Source organism: Aquarana catesbeiana, linkage group LG02 (assembly GCF_042186555.1).
Source record: "Aquarana catesbeiana isolate 2022-GZ linkage group LG02, ASM4218655v1, whole genome shotgun sequence".
NCBI lineage: Eukaryota > Metazoa > Chordata > Amphibia > Anura > Ranidae > Aquarana > Aquarana catesbeiana.
The window spans coordinates 104061158-104078662 of NC_133325.1; the positions used below are offsets into that span (position 1 = coordinate 104061158).

The 17505-nt window shown below is 42.5% G+C and overlaps 1 protein-coding gene across 5 annotated transcripts in view; it reads left to right on the top strand.

The window, feature by feature from the left end:
• Positions 1–17505, top strand: part of DCLK1 (doublecortin like kinase 1) — a 535308-nt gene that overhangs the window by 71330 nt on the left and 446473 nt on the right. For all 5 annotated transcript variants that reach the window (XM_073613310.1, XM_073613311.1, XM_073613314.1 and 2 more), the window contains exon 3: positions 12360–12706. In XM_073613310.1, the coding sequence (XP_073469411.1) occupies positions 12360–12706 (347 nt within the window). The remainder of the gene's footprint in view (positions 1–12359; positions 12707–17505) is intronic.

Consider the following 17505-nt stretch of genomic DNA (forward strand, 5'->3'; position numbering starts at 1 on the left):
ACAATTTACAGCTTTAGTAAATCAACCCTATTGTCTTCCAGTGACACCAACAGTTGGACATACTTCCTTCCACTGACACTAATAATGGGGCACTAGTCCTCCTATGGACACCAACAATGGGGCACTATTTTTCTCCTGACACCCACTATGTGGCGTTATTCCTCCCATGACTGCCAATGATTACCACAGCCGCTATGTAATTTTTTTTTTATTCCCACTGACGCTGCAGCATTTTCCACTCCCACTGGCCATAGTCTAGCCCCCTAATGTCTGAAGGACAGTAAGGTGACCTTTTGTTTAGAAAGTTTGGAGACCCCGTTCTATATAAAAATAACCAATAATTAACCTGCGCAGTGAATTAAAGGAGATTGCTGACACTATAAAGTGTCACCTTTACCTTAAATCTATAACGAAATACCAGTGCAGGGCTACCCTATTATAAATCAGCAATCAATTGCCAACTAATATCAATATATAAATATGTAAGTGAATAACCAAATTAAAATACAGTGTCACAATATAATACGATAACCATAATAAAATATATAGTGTATCACATATCAGTGCATACAATAAATGTGCAACAAATATTATATAAGCGAAAAAAACTCTCATAGTGCTCACTGAATAGTTTTATTGTATAAAAACAAGTTAAAAACACCCACAAAGTTTGGGCAGAAATAGCACATACAGTGCCTTGAAGAAGTATTCACACCCCTTGAAATTTTCCACATTTTGTCATGTTACAACCAAAAACATAAATGTATTTTATTGGGATTTTATGTGATATGCCAACACAAAGTGGCACATCATTTTGAAGTGTAAGGAAAATGATAAATGGTTTTCAACATTTTTTACATATAAATGAAAAGTGTGATGTGCATTTGTTTTCAGCCCCCTTTACTCTGATACCGCTAACTAAAATCTAGTAGAACCAATTGCCTTCAAAAGTCAACTAATTAGTAAATAGAGTCCACCTGTTTATAATTTAATCTCAGTATAAATATAGCTGTTCTGTGAAGCCCTCAGAGGTTTGTTAGAGAACCTTTGTGAACAAACAGCATCATGAACGCCAAGGAACACACTAGACAGGTCAGGGATAACGTTGTGGAGAAGTTTAAAGCAGGGCTAGGTTATAAAAAAATATCCTAAGCTTTGAACATCTCACGGAGCACTGTTCAATCCATCCTCCGAAAATGAAAAGAGTATGGCACAACTGCAAACCTACCAAGACATGGCCATCCACCTAAACTGACAGGCCAGGCAAGGAGAGCATTAATCAGAGAATACAAAATACATTTACATTTTTGGTTGTAACATGATAAAATGTGGAAAATTTCAAGGGGTATGAATGCTTTTTCAAGGCACTGTATATACGGTACATGTATTCCATCCAGTCCAGACACATCACACGACAATACAGAGACACCACTCACAGAACACACTCCTCCGGCTTGCACAGCATGATGACATCATCAAGGTTGGGCTCTGTCTCTTTATACGGTTCGTCCACCAGCGGGACTTCTTCAGAATGTGGGAGCACACTTTAAAACGTCTCTTTTCTATATACACACGATTATACACAATAGCAAAGTATACATAATTGGGGGTAACAATGGTTGGTTAGGTGGCCCATGCCATGTTTTTTTTTTTTGTGAAAGTGAGCTTTTAGAAAAAAAATGTTAATTCTTTAGTTTCAATATTTTTATTGACTTTTATCATAATGAACAAACAAAGGGCAAACAGCATCTGTCATACATTTGGACATTGTCGAGAAAATCACGTGTATGACGTGAGGTGATATCAAGTCATAGGGACAGAACTAATTCTTTAGAGAATCTAACAAGTGTAGTGAATTACAGAACCAAGAAGGTGAATTTCTCTTATTAATCTTAACTCACAGTTAACGCTAATCTATCACTTACTATAATACAACCGTAAAGCCCCATACACACTATCAGATTTTATGCTGAGTTTTTCCTTCAGCTTTACCAAAACCATATAATATATGGTCAAACCTTAGGAGTTTCAATGAGTATGCAATCAGGCAGGCCCTTGCACTACATGGTTTTGGTAAATCTGAGGGAAAAACTCAGCAGAAAATCTGATAGTGTGTATGGTGCTTAAGTCTTACAACTGAACCTTGAGAGAGAATTTCTCGGCGTTGTAAAGAAAAAGGGAAAGGAGAAAAGGATAGAAACAAAAGAAAAGAAAGGGAGAGGAGAGGGGAAAAGAAGGAGTAGTTTATTTTATGATCTTTGGGACAAGAAGAGAACTAGGGCGAAGATGTAGAAGAATTAGGGGGGAGAGGAGCTCGGTGTCTGCACTATACCTATAGTCACAACAAAGGTACATGAATATATGATGCCCAGGGTTCCCACGTTCGTTCAAACAAAGCACTTTGGTCATTAATAATACTTGCAATTTTTTTATGTATTATAATCCATGATATTTTGTGTTTAAATTGACTGTAAGATACTAGGGGGGTCTTCCATGCTCCCGCAATAGTGATCTTAGCTGCCAGCAGTATAAAGTAAATCAGCTGTTTCAATGGACACGGCAACTCATTAGGTAAAACATTAGGCAAGGCCAAGCTTGGTTGTTGATCAGTAGAGAGCCCTGTCACCCTGGGGAGCATCGAGAACACCCTATTCCAGGATTCCCTCATTTTAGGGCATTTCCACCATACATGCAGCATCGAACCCTGCAATAAACAGCCCCTGAAACATTCTGAAGTTGCTGTAGCATACATTCTGGCTGGGCAAGTCAGGACCAAGTACCATCTGGTGAGTACCTTAAGTCCGGCCTCCAACAGGGATACATTGATTATTCTCTTATAAGCGACCTGAAGTCTGGCCAGGAATCCAGGTGCCCATCACAGTTGAGATCCATCTTCCAGGTCAGCATATATGGCTGTTTCTGAGGTGGGGTGTGCAGTGATTCATACATTGTGGAGATGCCCCCTCTAGTGCCCTGATCCCTAGTGCACCATTGTTCATATATAGTCAGTGAAGGGGGTTCTCCTGCTGGCCAAATTGAATGTAAAAAGTGAGAAATTTGGATAACACTGAATTTTTCTGAAACGGGCATTTTTAGGCCCGGGGAACAATGAGAAAGGGTGAAGGGGCCTCTACAAGTGAAAAAATGGCCGATGCAATACAAGCCCTTGTCTGTCCACCACATGAATGCCCCCATGTCCATACTGCGGGGGAAGGCAGGATTATGAAATATGTGTGCCAATGGGGTGAATGTAGAAGTTAGTAATGAGTTAGGTCGCAAACAATCCCATAAAGCAAAGAAATGAGATAAGGTAGGTGCTCTTATTAAGGGGCGATCTTTTAAATGGCACCATAGCAAATAATCATTTGTGAAAGAGGGGATGGCCTGACATTCCATCTGAACCCATTCCGGTCTCTCGTGGCGAGAGAACACAACTGACAGTTGCTTCAGTTGGGCTGCCTTATAATACGCGTGAAAGTCCCTTTGATCTAGGATCGAACAAAGTTAACCAAGCTAATCTATGACCCTTTGTGCCCCAAATAAACTTTAAAAATTTGGACTGAAAACGGAGTAAATCCGCCCTAGAGACTGACACTGGTAAAGTTCTAAATAAATAGAGAAGTTTAGGCAGAAGAGTCATTTTGACTGTGTGTATCCTACCGAGCCACGAAAGACTGTATAGGGCCCAGCTAGAAAGTAGTAGTTCTAAACGTGGAAAGCAGGCAGGATAATCTACCGCGTACAATCCCGAGTATGTGGGAGGGAGGTTAATTCCCTAATATGGGAGAGCTGTATTCATCCATTGAAATGGAAAGGAGTTCCGTAAAAGAGAAAACGTTGATTCAGGGATGTTGATGTTCATGGTGGAGGATTTTGTCTCGTTCAATTTGAGCCCAGACACCTGACCAAACTCAGGTAGGGTTCTAAGTATATTCAGAAGGGAGATAATGGGGGAGGTGATGAACAAAAACATATTGTCCGCAAATAATGCGCACTTATGCGTAGAAGAACCACATCACACACCCTGTATGTTTGTATGTTCTCGGATGGCTATAGCCACTGTCTCAATTGCAATGGCAAAGAGCAACGGAGACAGTGGGCACCCTTGCCTTGTGCCCTTTTCAATTAAGATGGGGGCAGAATGATAGCCCATCAGTTTCATCCTAGCTTTTGGGCGAGAATAAAGTGTTCCCAGGGTACGCAAAAATTACATAAAAAAATAATTCCAGGACACCGAATCGAAAGCCTTCTGCCAGTCTATTGACAGGAGAAGTCCTTCTTGGGCGGGGTCCCCTGACCAACCAGACTGTAGTAATGAGATAACGTCCACTGCTCTGAGAATCTGATCTGGTCCTTGAAGCCCCGTGATGAAGCCCACCTGATCCCTATGGACATATGTATTTATGAAGGAGGACAGTCTGTTAGCTAACACTTTCGTGAACAGTTTAAGGTCATTATCAATAAGTGAGATGGGCCGATAATTCCCAACATCCCAAGGGTCCTTATTAGGCTTCGGTGCCACTGAAATATAAGCCATTTTGAGAGAGGATCCAGAGGGGCCCGATCCCGAAGAGCATTAAAATATCGGACCAAATGCGGAATCTTGAAATTTGCGATAATAGAGAGCCGGAAATCCATCCTGTCCCAGGGCAGAACCTGACCTAGTAGACTTAATAGCCTCCAGTATCAAGCAAATACATAAATGAAAGGGGGAGAAAAATAATGCAACAAATCTGATATACAAATTGTCCAATAAATGTACATAAACTCAGTGAATGAGTAACCAAACACCAGTAAGCCAGTGAGGACCCTATCTTATCCTTACGCATGTAAAATTTAGTGGAGGCCCAACGGACACATATCTCTGCCCTAGTCCTCAATGCTAAATTTAGCTCTACCCTGAGCTCATCAATTCGCTGAGACAGCAAACCGTCAGGGGAACGCTTATGACGTTTGAGCATGGATTGCAGCTCAGTGTCCAATGTTTGTGGGCTGCCCATAGAGTAACAGGGGTTATACCCTCCGTTGTATTCTCACTAAAGTACTGCTTTAAGCTGATCTGTATGTCCTCAGACCAACATGGATCCGATAGGAGAGATTCATTGAGCCTCCACTGGTTAGAACGGGGAGGGCCTGATAACAAAGAGTAATCTGACCATGCCGTTTCTACGATAGTGGTTTTACAAATACTGGGTACCAGATTGCACGAGACAAATATATGGTCAATTCGGGAGTATGTTGCCTGGGATGCAGAGAAAAAGGTGTAATCTCTCATTACAGGGTGGGACTCACACCATGCATCAACCAGGTTAAGAGAATGTAACATCTTCGCCACCCGTATACTCGCCTTTGGGGCTCGCTTAAGTGGGATTGGATTTATCTAAGGATGGCTCTAAAGCAAGGTTAGTGTCCCCCCCACATATAACCTGTCCCTCTAAAAAAGGCGTTAAAGCACCTAGCATCTTGGTAACAAAAGGGGCCTGACCGATGTTAGAAGTGTAATAAGTGACAAAAGAGCAAAGTTGCTCTTCAACCATACCCTTTACCAAAAGGAACCTACCATCAGGGTCTCTGATTTCCTGTTTAAAAGTGAAAGAGACGCGTTTTGAGAAACATATAACCACCCCTTTAGTTTTATCAGTGGCATTAGCCATAAAGAATAGTGGGTATTGTGTGTGGAGAAAGGACGGTCGGTAAGACTTAGTTAAGTGGGTTTCTTGTAGGAGAAGAATATCAGCCTTACAAGAATGATAGTATTGAAACGCCTTCCAGCGATTAGTAGGGGAATTCAGGCCTTGAGTGTTGTGAGATATCACCCTGCAGGTCGGCCTGGGCTGACTAAGGGTACTCATGGTGCGCAAGGGTAACAAGAATACTTAGATCTAAATCGCCACTCACCCCAAAGTATGGATTCCTGCTTGGGATAGACACCGAGGCTCCTCATCACGAAACATCCAGGATGTGACCTAGTTCTCCAAATAGAAAGAAAAAGAAGAGATAAAAGAAATTAAAATAAGGGGGAGGGAGAAAGAAGAGACCCTCAGCCAGGGGGAAAAAAGAGGTCCCCAGGCTAGGGCAAAAAGGATTTGTGCCCCGAACTGGCGTGACACGAAAGTCGGGCCAAAAACCTGAAACATCAGGGAATCAGCTTGAGTGAGTGTACATATCTACCCAGCCATGCCTAAGCGACTTAAGCATATGTAACATGGAACTATAAAACATACAAGACAACCTAAATTGTGATGAGTTCTAGGATCGAGCCTGTGACCCCCAGAGTGAAAAAGGGGAGGTTAACTGGAAGGGGCCAACTCTCAAGGGCCCCTATAAACCTGAATAAGCCCCACCAATCATAAGAAAGTCGCAACTCCCCATCTGAGGCATCTAGACATTACAGTGCAAACCGCCTCCAAGTATTTAACAATAGTAAACCTGTGGACCCCCCCAGCTAGGAGGGGAAGACAAGTGAGTGGTCCTAAACCTAAAGAACTAAACTCATAAAATGCATAGAAGTTCCATGTAAATTCCAAGGGATAACCCATAAGGTTATCAAAGTTCCCGGCTAACCAAGGTGTAGTAAGAAAAGGTGACCTGCTTAACAGCAGGGGTTAACATAGGCTTCAGGGAGGCTTGGAAGTTCTATGATGACCAGAAGACACTTGCTGCCACAAAGGAGAGAGTCAAGCTCCCAGGGAGATCCAGGTCGGTAGAAGGAGGTTGTCCCAGATCCGAGCTGTCATGCGAGATGATTCCCAGCCTCAATAGAAGGGGCTTCTCCCTCTGCAAACGATATGAAGGAGTGCTGTCTGTTAGAATAGGTGAAGGACAAGCGGAATGGAAATGCCCATATGTATTTGATTGCTTTGCGTGTGAGAGCCTCTAGGAGGGGGTTCAGGGTCCTATGCTTCTGGGCTGTAAAAGGAGAAATGTCCCCAAACACTTGGATGTCGTGACCCAGGAGGGACAAAGAAGAAGCCGCTCTAGCTTTCTGCATCACCAATGTCCCGTGGTGGACCCTCAGGGCACGGGGGTGTAAGGCACGATGAGCCCTATCCAAGTCCAGACGATGAAGAGGCAGGTCAGGGAGCAGGTCCCTGAGGAAGTTATGCACCGCAGCATCCACATCCTTAACAGATTCAGGGAGACCTCTTATGCGGAAGTTATACCTCCGAGATCTATTTTCTAAATCGTCAATTTTCACTAGGGCTTGCTCTAATTGTTGGAAGCTCTCAATGCACGTGGTTTTCTGATTGGTGCGGCAATCGTCTTATCAACTTTACGTTCGACAGTGTTAATCCGAGCCCCTGCAAATCTGCCTTAATAGTTGTTGTGCTTTGCTGTAATATTCTGGCTAAACCCTGTTCCAAAAGTGTGAAAAATCTTGCAAACAGAGCCTGTTGGGCCAGATGGACCACAGGGGAGCCAGGGCAGGGGTCTGATGCAGCTATGCTGACAGAGGAAGATGGTGCCTGTGCTAGTAACAGTTCATCCAGAGTCTGCTCTAGCAGCTACTCTGTGGAAGCAGGAGAGGCACTGACCTGTGCAGCTGTTAATGCTGGGGGCAGCGTGTCCCGAGGAGAGAGCTGCGAATCTGCACATGCAGCTGATCCTACTGGGCTGGAGCTGACGCCATCTTGGCAGCTTCAGCATAGGAGTGGGTCGTTGACGGCTGCGGGCGGCAGCTGGCCCGATGATCACCCCCCTCATCCATATGCGGGTGTGGGTGTCCCTGGGGAGATGTAGCAGCCTAGGACAGCAGGATTACAAGGCTCCAGGGTCCCATGCAGGGCTTTGTGCGGCCAGCCGGGTGCGTGGCTCCAGGACTAAGCGTCCATCTTGGATCCCACGTGCATGCGCACTCCAAATTTTGATTCTTTAAATACATTTCTTTATGAAGAGATTTGAATAACCTTGAAAAATGTTGTAATTGACTACTAATAAACCCCGGTATATATGAATACCAAGTTTTGCACATAGGTGGTATTGCGCCTCTAAATTCTAGTAATTTGATGTGAGATGCGGGAGAGGCCGTTCAACTTCACTACACTGAGGCATCTAAGAAATTTATATTTGAGCCAGAGAACTTCTTTACAGATTAGCATTTAGCTGCAGACAGGCCCAGATGACTTAATAAGCTAAGCACAGCTGTTGAAGGGACTTTAGGGGCAGCAGTAGACATTGCTGTTAACAATCGCAGCAATAAATCTGTCTGAAACATACCATAAATTTCATTTTACAAGCGAACGGCTTTGTTCCGTGTAATACAAGGTGATTATAAGGGAAGTGAGTAGCGGATCCACTTGCTGCAGAGTTAAAGTACACCTGTCATAAGAGAATTATGCAGTCTGCCATTGCTGACTGTTCGTTCCTTGGCTATCATGTTGAAGCTTCGGCCTTACTGCTTTATGTAGAACTGACCAAGGAAGGAAAAGAGATGACACCATGCTGGTTTCAAGTTTGCGACTCAAAAGTATTAAAGCCAGATCTGGCCAGGAAACTCACATTAGTGGCCCACAGGAATACTTTAAAGCTGAATCCCAAGCAGATGCAGTGTAAATACCCCAATTTGACTTGGTATCAGCCCTTTTGCAGCCCCTATACAGTAGAGCTTAGACAGAGAGAGGGAGAAGCACCACAAAGAACTGATTGACAATTTTGCTGCATGCTCATATGCTAACAAGGAACACGCTGATAGATCGATGGACCAGAGTTAAGTCAACCTTACGTGGATCAAAATGGTCTAGTTCAGCAGGGACCGGGACAAATTTTCATCCATGTATGGGCACTGTGGTTAAACAGAAGGTGATCTACCAATGAGCATGGGGGGACAGGGCGCTTTAATCATTTGCTTACAGGGCACTTTAACTCCCTTCCTGACCAGGCCAATTTTCAGCTTTCAGCACTGTTACACTTTTAATGACAATTTCCACGGTCATGCTACACTGTACCTCAATGAAATTTTTATCATTTTTTTCACACAAATAGAGCTTTCTCTTGATGGGAGTTAATCACTGCTGGGTTTTTTTTATTCTTTGCTAAAAAAAAACATATAAAAGACAAATAAAAGACAAATGAAAATGTAAAACAACAAACTGTTTCATAGTTTGTTATAAATTTTGCAAACAGGTAATTTTTCTCCTTCATTGATGTGGCTGCACTGATGGGCACTGATAGGCTGCACTGATAGGGTGGCACTGATAGGCTGCACTGATGGGCACTGATAGGCGGCACTGATAAGGTGGCACTGATAGGTGGCACTGATGGGCACTGATGAGGCGGCACTGAGAGGTGGCACTGATGGGTGGCACTGGTGGGCACTGATAGGTGGCACTGGAGGGCACTAATAGGTGACATTGATAGGCGGCACTGATAGGTGGCACTGATGGGCACTGATGGGTGACACTGATAGCCACTGGTAGGTGACACTGCTAGGCAGCACTGATAGGTGTCACTGATGATGAGGCACTGATGGGCACTAATTGGCAGCACGGATGGGCACTGATAGGTGGCACTGGTGGGAATTGATAAGTGGCACTGGTGGGCACTGGTAGGTGGCACTGGTGGACACTGATAGGCAGTACTGATATGCACTGGTAGGTGACACTGGTGGGCACTGCTTAGCAGTCAGTGTCCGTGTGCGGGACTGATGTCAGAAGCCAGTAATCAGCTTTTTTTTCAATTGAGGCAACTTGTACACCCAGTGACACGTAGACTTCTGTCTTTTACAGATCTCCAAGCGAGATCCCCACAACACTTTTGTACTCTTATATGCAATTTAAACATTTTTTCCTTACTAAATCTCCCTCATTATCTCTGGAGAAACCCACCAATTTTTAACTATTATGTGCTAATGGCCCATATGAACCCCAATTAATTTCGTCCATATATAAAATTTTACATGAAGCCACTCCCCTAACGGTCTCCACTCATAATTATATGAAGAATTATAGAACCCCAAGTGTTCTACACGCTCGCAACCCAGCAGCCTCTAGACAATGATGGAGCTATGATGGAGCTGTAATGAAGCTACTGGCACCCACTTCCATATCTTTTGGGAGTGTCTCTCTATTAGCCCTTTCTGGGTTCAAATCCAAGAGCTTTTGCAGAAGTTACTGAACACCCCCATACCTCTGAACCCCATACACATTCTATTAGGTCTCCCTTTTTCAGGTATCTCTAAAGCCTCGGGGAAAATAATGTCTTTCATTTTACTAGCTGCAAAACAAGTTATACCTAGATACTGGCTATCCACTTCCCCGCCTACTTTCCATCAATTTCTTTCTACAGTGGATGATATTCGTAGGGTGGAACATCTGACTGCATTGATCAATGACTTCTTTTTATGAGATTTGGAAAGTTTGGGATGAATCTAAGTACTCTCCTGAAAATAATGAATCTTAAATAATTGTCCCGTTATGTTTCCGGTAACGTTTGCGATCTTTGGTCTCCTTGTGCTAATTATTTGTTATACTGTCTTCATAGTTCTTTGATGTTTTATTTATTTTTATTATTTCGTACGGTATAGTACATATGTGTTGCTGACCTGAGATGGAAAACCTTATTATTTGACTATACCAGCCTTTCTCAACCTTTTAACCCTAGAGGAACCCCAAAAATAATTTTCAGGTCTCGAGGAACCCTTACTAAAACCAATTTATCAGGGGTCAATAGGAACAATGCCCCTTATGCCCCGTACACACGGTCGGACTTTGTTCGGACATTCCGACAACAAAATCCTAGGATTTTTTCCGACGGATGTTGGCTCAAACTTGTCTTGCATACACGGTCACACAAAGTTGTCGGAAAATCCGATCATTCTGAACGCGGTGACGTAAAACACGTACGTCGGGACTATAAACGGGGCAGTGGCCAATAGCTTTCATCTCTTTATTTATTCGGAATTTCCGACAACAAGGTCCTATCACACATTTTCCTTCGGAAAATCCGACCGTGTGTACGGGGCATTATACTGGTGGCCAATACAGCTAAAAAAATATTTGGTGTCATGCTGCTGGCTTTGCTAAGTGATGCTGAACCTTGAACTCTATAGGCACCATCAAAAAGGTGGTTCATCAGCCACAGCTCAAGGAATCCCTAGCAACCTCTGGAGGAACCATGCGGTGCATGCTCAGTGCAGTGTACGCTTCAGGCAGCTGTATGATGGCAAGAATCAAACTGCATGTTGGGAGTGGGACAATGTGACACTAGTGTAGCACCCTCTACTGTACAGTTAGGTTAGGTAAATTTATGCTGAATCACGGTAGTTAAGTGAGTATGAGTAATTGCTGTGGGTTCAGATTGAGGTTAGACTGGAAGGCTCTGCAGGCCAGGCCTCTATCGCCTCCCCCTGGTTCTGGAGATCCATGGAAACTTCTAGAACAGCCTTTCTCAACCTTTTAACCCTAGAGGAACCCCAAAAATAGTTTTCAGGTCTCGAGGAACCCTTACGAAAACTAATTTATCAGGTGTCAATAGGAACGATACCCCTTATACTGGTGGCCAATATGAAGATTGTCCCACTTAAAGTGGTGCTCAGAATGTCACCCTTAAAGACAGCTAAAAAGATATTTGGTGTCATGTTGCTGGCTTTGCTAAGTGATGCTGAACCTTGAACTCTGTAGGCACCATCAAAAAGGTGGTTCATCAGCCACAGCTCAAGGAACCCCTAGCAACCTCTAGAGGAACCCCATGGTTCCACGAAACCCTGGTTGAGAATGGCTGGACTATACCATGCTCTTGATATGTCACACCGATCTGTATATGTAATGCCTCTTTATGTTGAAATGCCTTATTCTTTGTACCGCATTGTAAGATTTCTAAAACTGTTATAAATAAACAATTTATAAAAAGAAAAAAAAAAACAACCCTCACCAACTCATATAGCTGCAGTTACTGTGGAGTACATTATCCTCAAAATATACAAGAGAAGGTGTGAAGTAATTCAAATCTAGTCTCAGCACTCTGATCTATGCTCCTACCTAGTTTACATAGGAAATTGGAATGCTGTACTCGAGTATATGTAGGCGCTCATGTAAACACGAATAGAATGTCGGGCATATGCAAAAAATAAAAAAACACTACACTTGTGTTTACACAAGCACTGCTCTATACCCATGTTAGCCATTCATATCTATGGGTGCTGTATGTGGCACCTATGCTTTTTGATTGGGGGGGGGAATTATACCAAAATTTACATTGCACAGACTCAGGTGCTTGTGTGCAGCCTAAATGTGGATATATTTGTTTGCAAGAGTCCTGCAGTTGAGTGGGCAGCCATTCACTGTAAATATGAGTTTACATAACTTTTAATTCAATTTTCATAAGCATGTAAAAAAATGACATCAACATTTCTTTTCTTTTAGGTGAAAGTTATGTGTGCGGATCCATTGAGCCTTTCAAAAAATTGGATTACACAAAGAATGTAAATCCCAACTGGTCAGTGAACGTGAAGACCACCGCCAGCCCTCGCTCAGTGCAACCTCTGGCTTCCGCTAAGGCCAGCACCTCCGAGGGGAGAGAGGGCAAAGATTTTATCAGGCCCAAGCTTCTCACCATCATCAGAAGTGGGGTGAAGCCACGTAAGGCTGTCCGCATTCTCCTCAACAAGAAAACAGCCCATTCTTTTGACCAAGTTCTGACTGATATAACCGATGCCATAAAACTGGATTCTGGGGTGGTAAAACGCCTCTATACACTGGATGGGAAACAGGTAAGCCACAGAACTTGTGTATACAGATAAACTGGAATATACAATTTCCAGGCAAAATGCAGTTTTGCTCAGCACTGCTGACCCACTTCATGCAATTACCTGGAATGGTCCAAACTACCGCCACTAAGGGGAATATTCAGTTTTAAAAATGCAGTTACTCCTCTTGTGAAACGGCATGCACATTCGTTCTGCACAAATACCAGCAAAATTGCATGTTACTGGGTTAATTTCTAGCGAAGTCGGATGTTCTTCATTTATTCATACAGAATAGCATGAATCTAGAAAGTACTGCATTGTGGCCACTGGAATGCGCTAATGATCATAGGAATTGAATAACTATTTTCTATGAATGTCAACTCCATCTAGTGTACACAAAGTGGTATTTATGAATATATATTTTTTATATGGCAAATAAAGATTTTATATATTTTTGAACAATCGGGAGCTGTTCTCTTTGCAGATTGTGATTAGGAATCAGTCTTGCATTTTTTAGGCTATGAATCTTGGTGTAATGGGCCATAATATATATATCTATAAATTCTTACATGAGGATTGAGAGGTAGAGCATATATTCATGGTTATTTTGAGATTTTTAGTTTCTGGTGTTTATGAAGACCTAACCTAAAAAAAAAATAGCATAGTTACATTTGATTTTTATGGCATTCACACAGAACAAATATAGTTTCACAGGACAAATAGCTCTGTCATTTTGTTTATAAATATACTCTTATGCAGCGTATACGTGAGCAGACTTTTCCAGCGGACTGGTCCGACGGACCGAGTCCGGTGGACAATCCGATCGTGCGTGGGCTTCATCGGACCTTCAGTGGACTTTTCCAGTTGAAAATCTGAGAGACTTTAGATTTGGAACATGCTTCAAATCTTTACGTCGTAACTCCGCCGGACCCAGAAATCTGCTCGTCTGTATGCTAGTCCGACGAACAAAAACCGACGCTAGGGCAGCTATTGGCTATTGGCTATCAACTTCCTTATTTTAGTCCAGTGTACGTCACAACGTACGAATCCGTCTGACTTTGGTGTGATCGTGTGTAGGCAAGTCAGTTCGTTAAAAAGTCAGTCAGAAGTCCGTCAAAAGTCTGTGGAAAGTCCGCCGGAAGAACTGTCGGACCAGTCCGGTCGAAAAGTCCGCCCGTGTGTATGCGGCCTTAGGTGTCTACGTATGCTTCAGTCTGATTTTCTAATTTTGCCAAATGATTCTTTTTTCTACTTGAAGCAAACGTGTTCTGAAACTGAAAATATTCGTTTTTAATTGACACCCCAACTGCTGATGACACATTTTATTGTATCGTTACCTATAAGACAGATAATAGTTCTATGAATACCAGTATGGGTGCTAAGAAATGTAAACAATGGTGTAACATTTCCAAAGTTGTGTACAAGAGATCTGTGGCAGGGACCCCTGTGGAGAGGAGCAGATGCACAGGGCAAGTGGTTGTTTTACTCAGGAGACCATGTAAGTGTTCCATTGCAAGTGATCACATTGAAAAATCGTTTTAAGCTAAGACCACTTTCACACTGAGGAGCTTTTCAGACGCTTTCACGCAAAAAAAAAAAGCGCCTGAAAAGCTTACGAAAGCCTATTTTCATTAAAATCAATGAATGCTTTCACACTGGGGCATTGCGCTGGCAGGGTGGTGAAAAAACGCCCCTCTCCGTTGAACTGAATGGAAAGCGCTTCAAAGCACCTGAAAAGCTCTTCAAAAGTGCGCAGTGTTTTACTGGCAGTTTGCAAGCGCCTCATTGTGAAAGGGGCCTAAAGGTTTTTGTAAAGTCTGTTTGAGCAATTCCATATAATAATAAAACAATCTGACCCAGCAAGGAATTGATACCCGCTACATCTTTACATATTGTGTCTTCATATATTAATATTACTGGGGAAAAAGTGTGACATTTTGAGAAACAGGATGAATACAGATGTGTGCGTTGGTGCAGTGGCAAAGGGCATGTTCCATGGTGGAGAGTGTAGGAGTGCTCATCAGTGCAGTTACATGCACTGTTGATTTGTGTCCATCAAAGTGACGTCACCCAGCATGGGGACTATGCTGGCAGTGTGCAGACACTAGCTGTGCAGACATGCAGCAGCACATGTCTGATTTACTCACTTGTTGACTGTAGGCCGCTATTGAAGCCAAGAATCATCAAAGCGGTGATGGCCCAGGAGTTGGAGGTGGTGCAGAGCTAAATTTTTGGGGTTTTTACTTTACTATAATTATAGGAATTAGGTACAGAAAAAGGATTAATGAATGATGATGTGTAAAAAAAATAATAAAAAAATTTAAAAAAGATACTTATGGTAAGGTGGTTTCAGCGGGAAGCATCAATAATTTCAAAAAACTATTAGATAGGCACCTGAATGACGACAACATACAGGGATATCCAATGTAATACTGACATAAAAGCACACACACAGGTTAGACTTGATGGACTTGTGTCTTTTTTCAACCTCACCAACTATGTAATGTAACCTGGGCAACAAGTTTGTAAAGGAAACCAGTGATAGTACTACATGAAGCTGGCAGCAAACTGATTGGCTGCCTGTGTGATAGGCACTATTTATTGGACAACCTAGTGGCTTGCTCAATGCAACTGGCCATAGGTGCCACTCTTGCACGTTTGATAAAATTCCAGTATTTATTTTTCCAGCTTTAAAAAAAAATATACAAATATAAAATACAATGGAATTAAAACAAATCACAAAAATATACATTTTGCAATAATCTGGTGCTACAGCAGTGGCAATCAAACTTTCTTGATAAGGGGTTGCCTCAATTGCAGCCCCCAACTTTACTAAAGTCCACACATAAAATTCAGTAAATATTAATTATCACAGACAGCAGACACACAAAAGGATATAGTCAAAGACTATGGGCATGATACGAGAGATCATCAGATACTGTGAACAAGCGTAAAGTTGTTGGAGACTGGGGACATGCTTCAGGAGACAGTCATAGGCCAGAGACATATTACATGAGGCTCCTAGTAATCCCTACTATAACAGGGAAATAGGTAAACACAGATTAGTGTTTGCAAGGGCTCTGAGGACTACACAAAAAGTACCTGATTGGGTTGAGCACCAGGGTATAAGGGGAAAATGTCTATGCACCCTGTGAAGGCCTGCTACCTTATTAAGGTTGGAGTCACATGGATGGTAAAAATAGGAGTTTAGCTGGCATTTCTGACCCCTGCCTAATGCCTCATAAACAACGGAGCCGATGTAGTGCAATGAGCTGAATGGGTGCTTGGAATGAAGACTGAATGCTGACTAACATCGCAGCACTGGATGCTCTTCCATGGCCCATGTAAATCCATTATAAAGGTGCACAGAAAAAAATGGTCATTGCCTGATTCATCCAGTTACAATTGGATCAGTGGAATGACTATACACAATCATCATCTCCTAGACGTTCCCTGTCTAACCCTTCTTGGTGGCAGATGGATTAGCTGGGTTGAGTTTTTACCTAACATGAATGCATTTAACATGAACATATATCTGTTGCAGGGTCTACTGTAAGGCAGCAGTAGAATGTTTTGCTCTCCATCTGAAACAGCCAAAAAAATGTCATTACACACAACGACAGCAGGCCAGGCACAGGAACACTGGGGACCATGAAAGAAACCAAGATGATTGTCCTCATAGAGTTGGCCTCTTTTCTCTGTTCTCTACTAGAGTGAGATTAGCAGATTAATACGAATAATAAAGAGGATCAAAGCATAAACAACCTAATGTTCTCATAATTGGATTACATTTTCTTGATAATCACAGAGGTCTTATCAAAAAGAGTGTAAGACATAAAGGAATCTGCTGCACACTGTCACATAAAGACAGAAGGGGAGATTTACTGGAGCACTCAGAATCTGGTGCAGCTGTGCATGGTAGCCAATCAGCTTCTAACTTCAGCTTGTTTATTTAAGCTTTGACAATAAAACCTGGAAGCTGATTGGTTTCTATGCAGCGCTGTCCAGATTTTGCACTCTCCGTTTTTAGGAAATCTCTCCCAATGCATTCTAGAGATGTGTGTTTTAGATATGATATCCTTCTTACCATAAAATATCATAAATATGCAACTAAATCGGTTGTTGCAACGACTCTAAGAAAAAACTTTAAAATAAAATAACAAGGAGCAGAAAAGACATGCAATGTCCATCCTGCAATAAAATAAACGTACCTGCCTGTTATCTGTGGAAATATGCACTGAACTGCACAAGTGCGGTTCAATTTACATTCCGGCACAGTGACTGTGTGCTGGGATAACTGCCCTCTTGCACATGTGTGGGAGTGATGTCATCCTGCACCAGCCAATCAAGATGGCAGAAGACCAGTACCTGGAGAGAAGATGAAGGTAGGGTAAGTAGTTTGGTTACACGTCTAGATTTATCTGACATTTGCTTCCCTGAGTCTATTCAAATATTTGCAAATATCATTGAGCCCTGATGAAGGGAGAGAATGTTTTCCCTCAAAACATGCTTGCTGTTATGTGATCATTTTATGAACAGACAGCATTTTTTTGACTCTTGGTCTGGTGCTTGTGTTATATGTATATGCTTTCAGTCACTTTGCCCAAAGTGACATTGTTTAAAGCCACCCTCTGACTCACTGATACTCGCCTCTCCAGCAATCCCCTGTTGCCTCTTCCTCTGTCTTAGCCGCCACCCAAAATACCCAGTGTTAACTGAGCACTACATCATAAGTAGAAGCATTGGGTATTTGGTGATGGCTGTGATGCAGAGAGGAGCAGTAAGAGATTTCTGGGGAGGTGAGAATAAGTGTGCTCAGACAT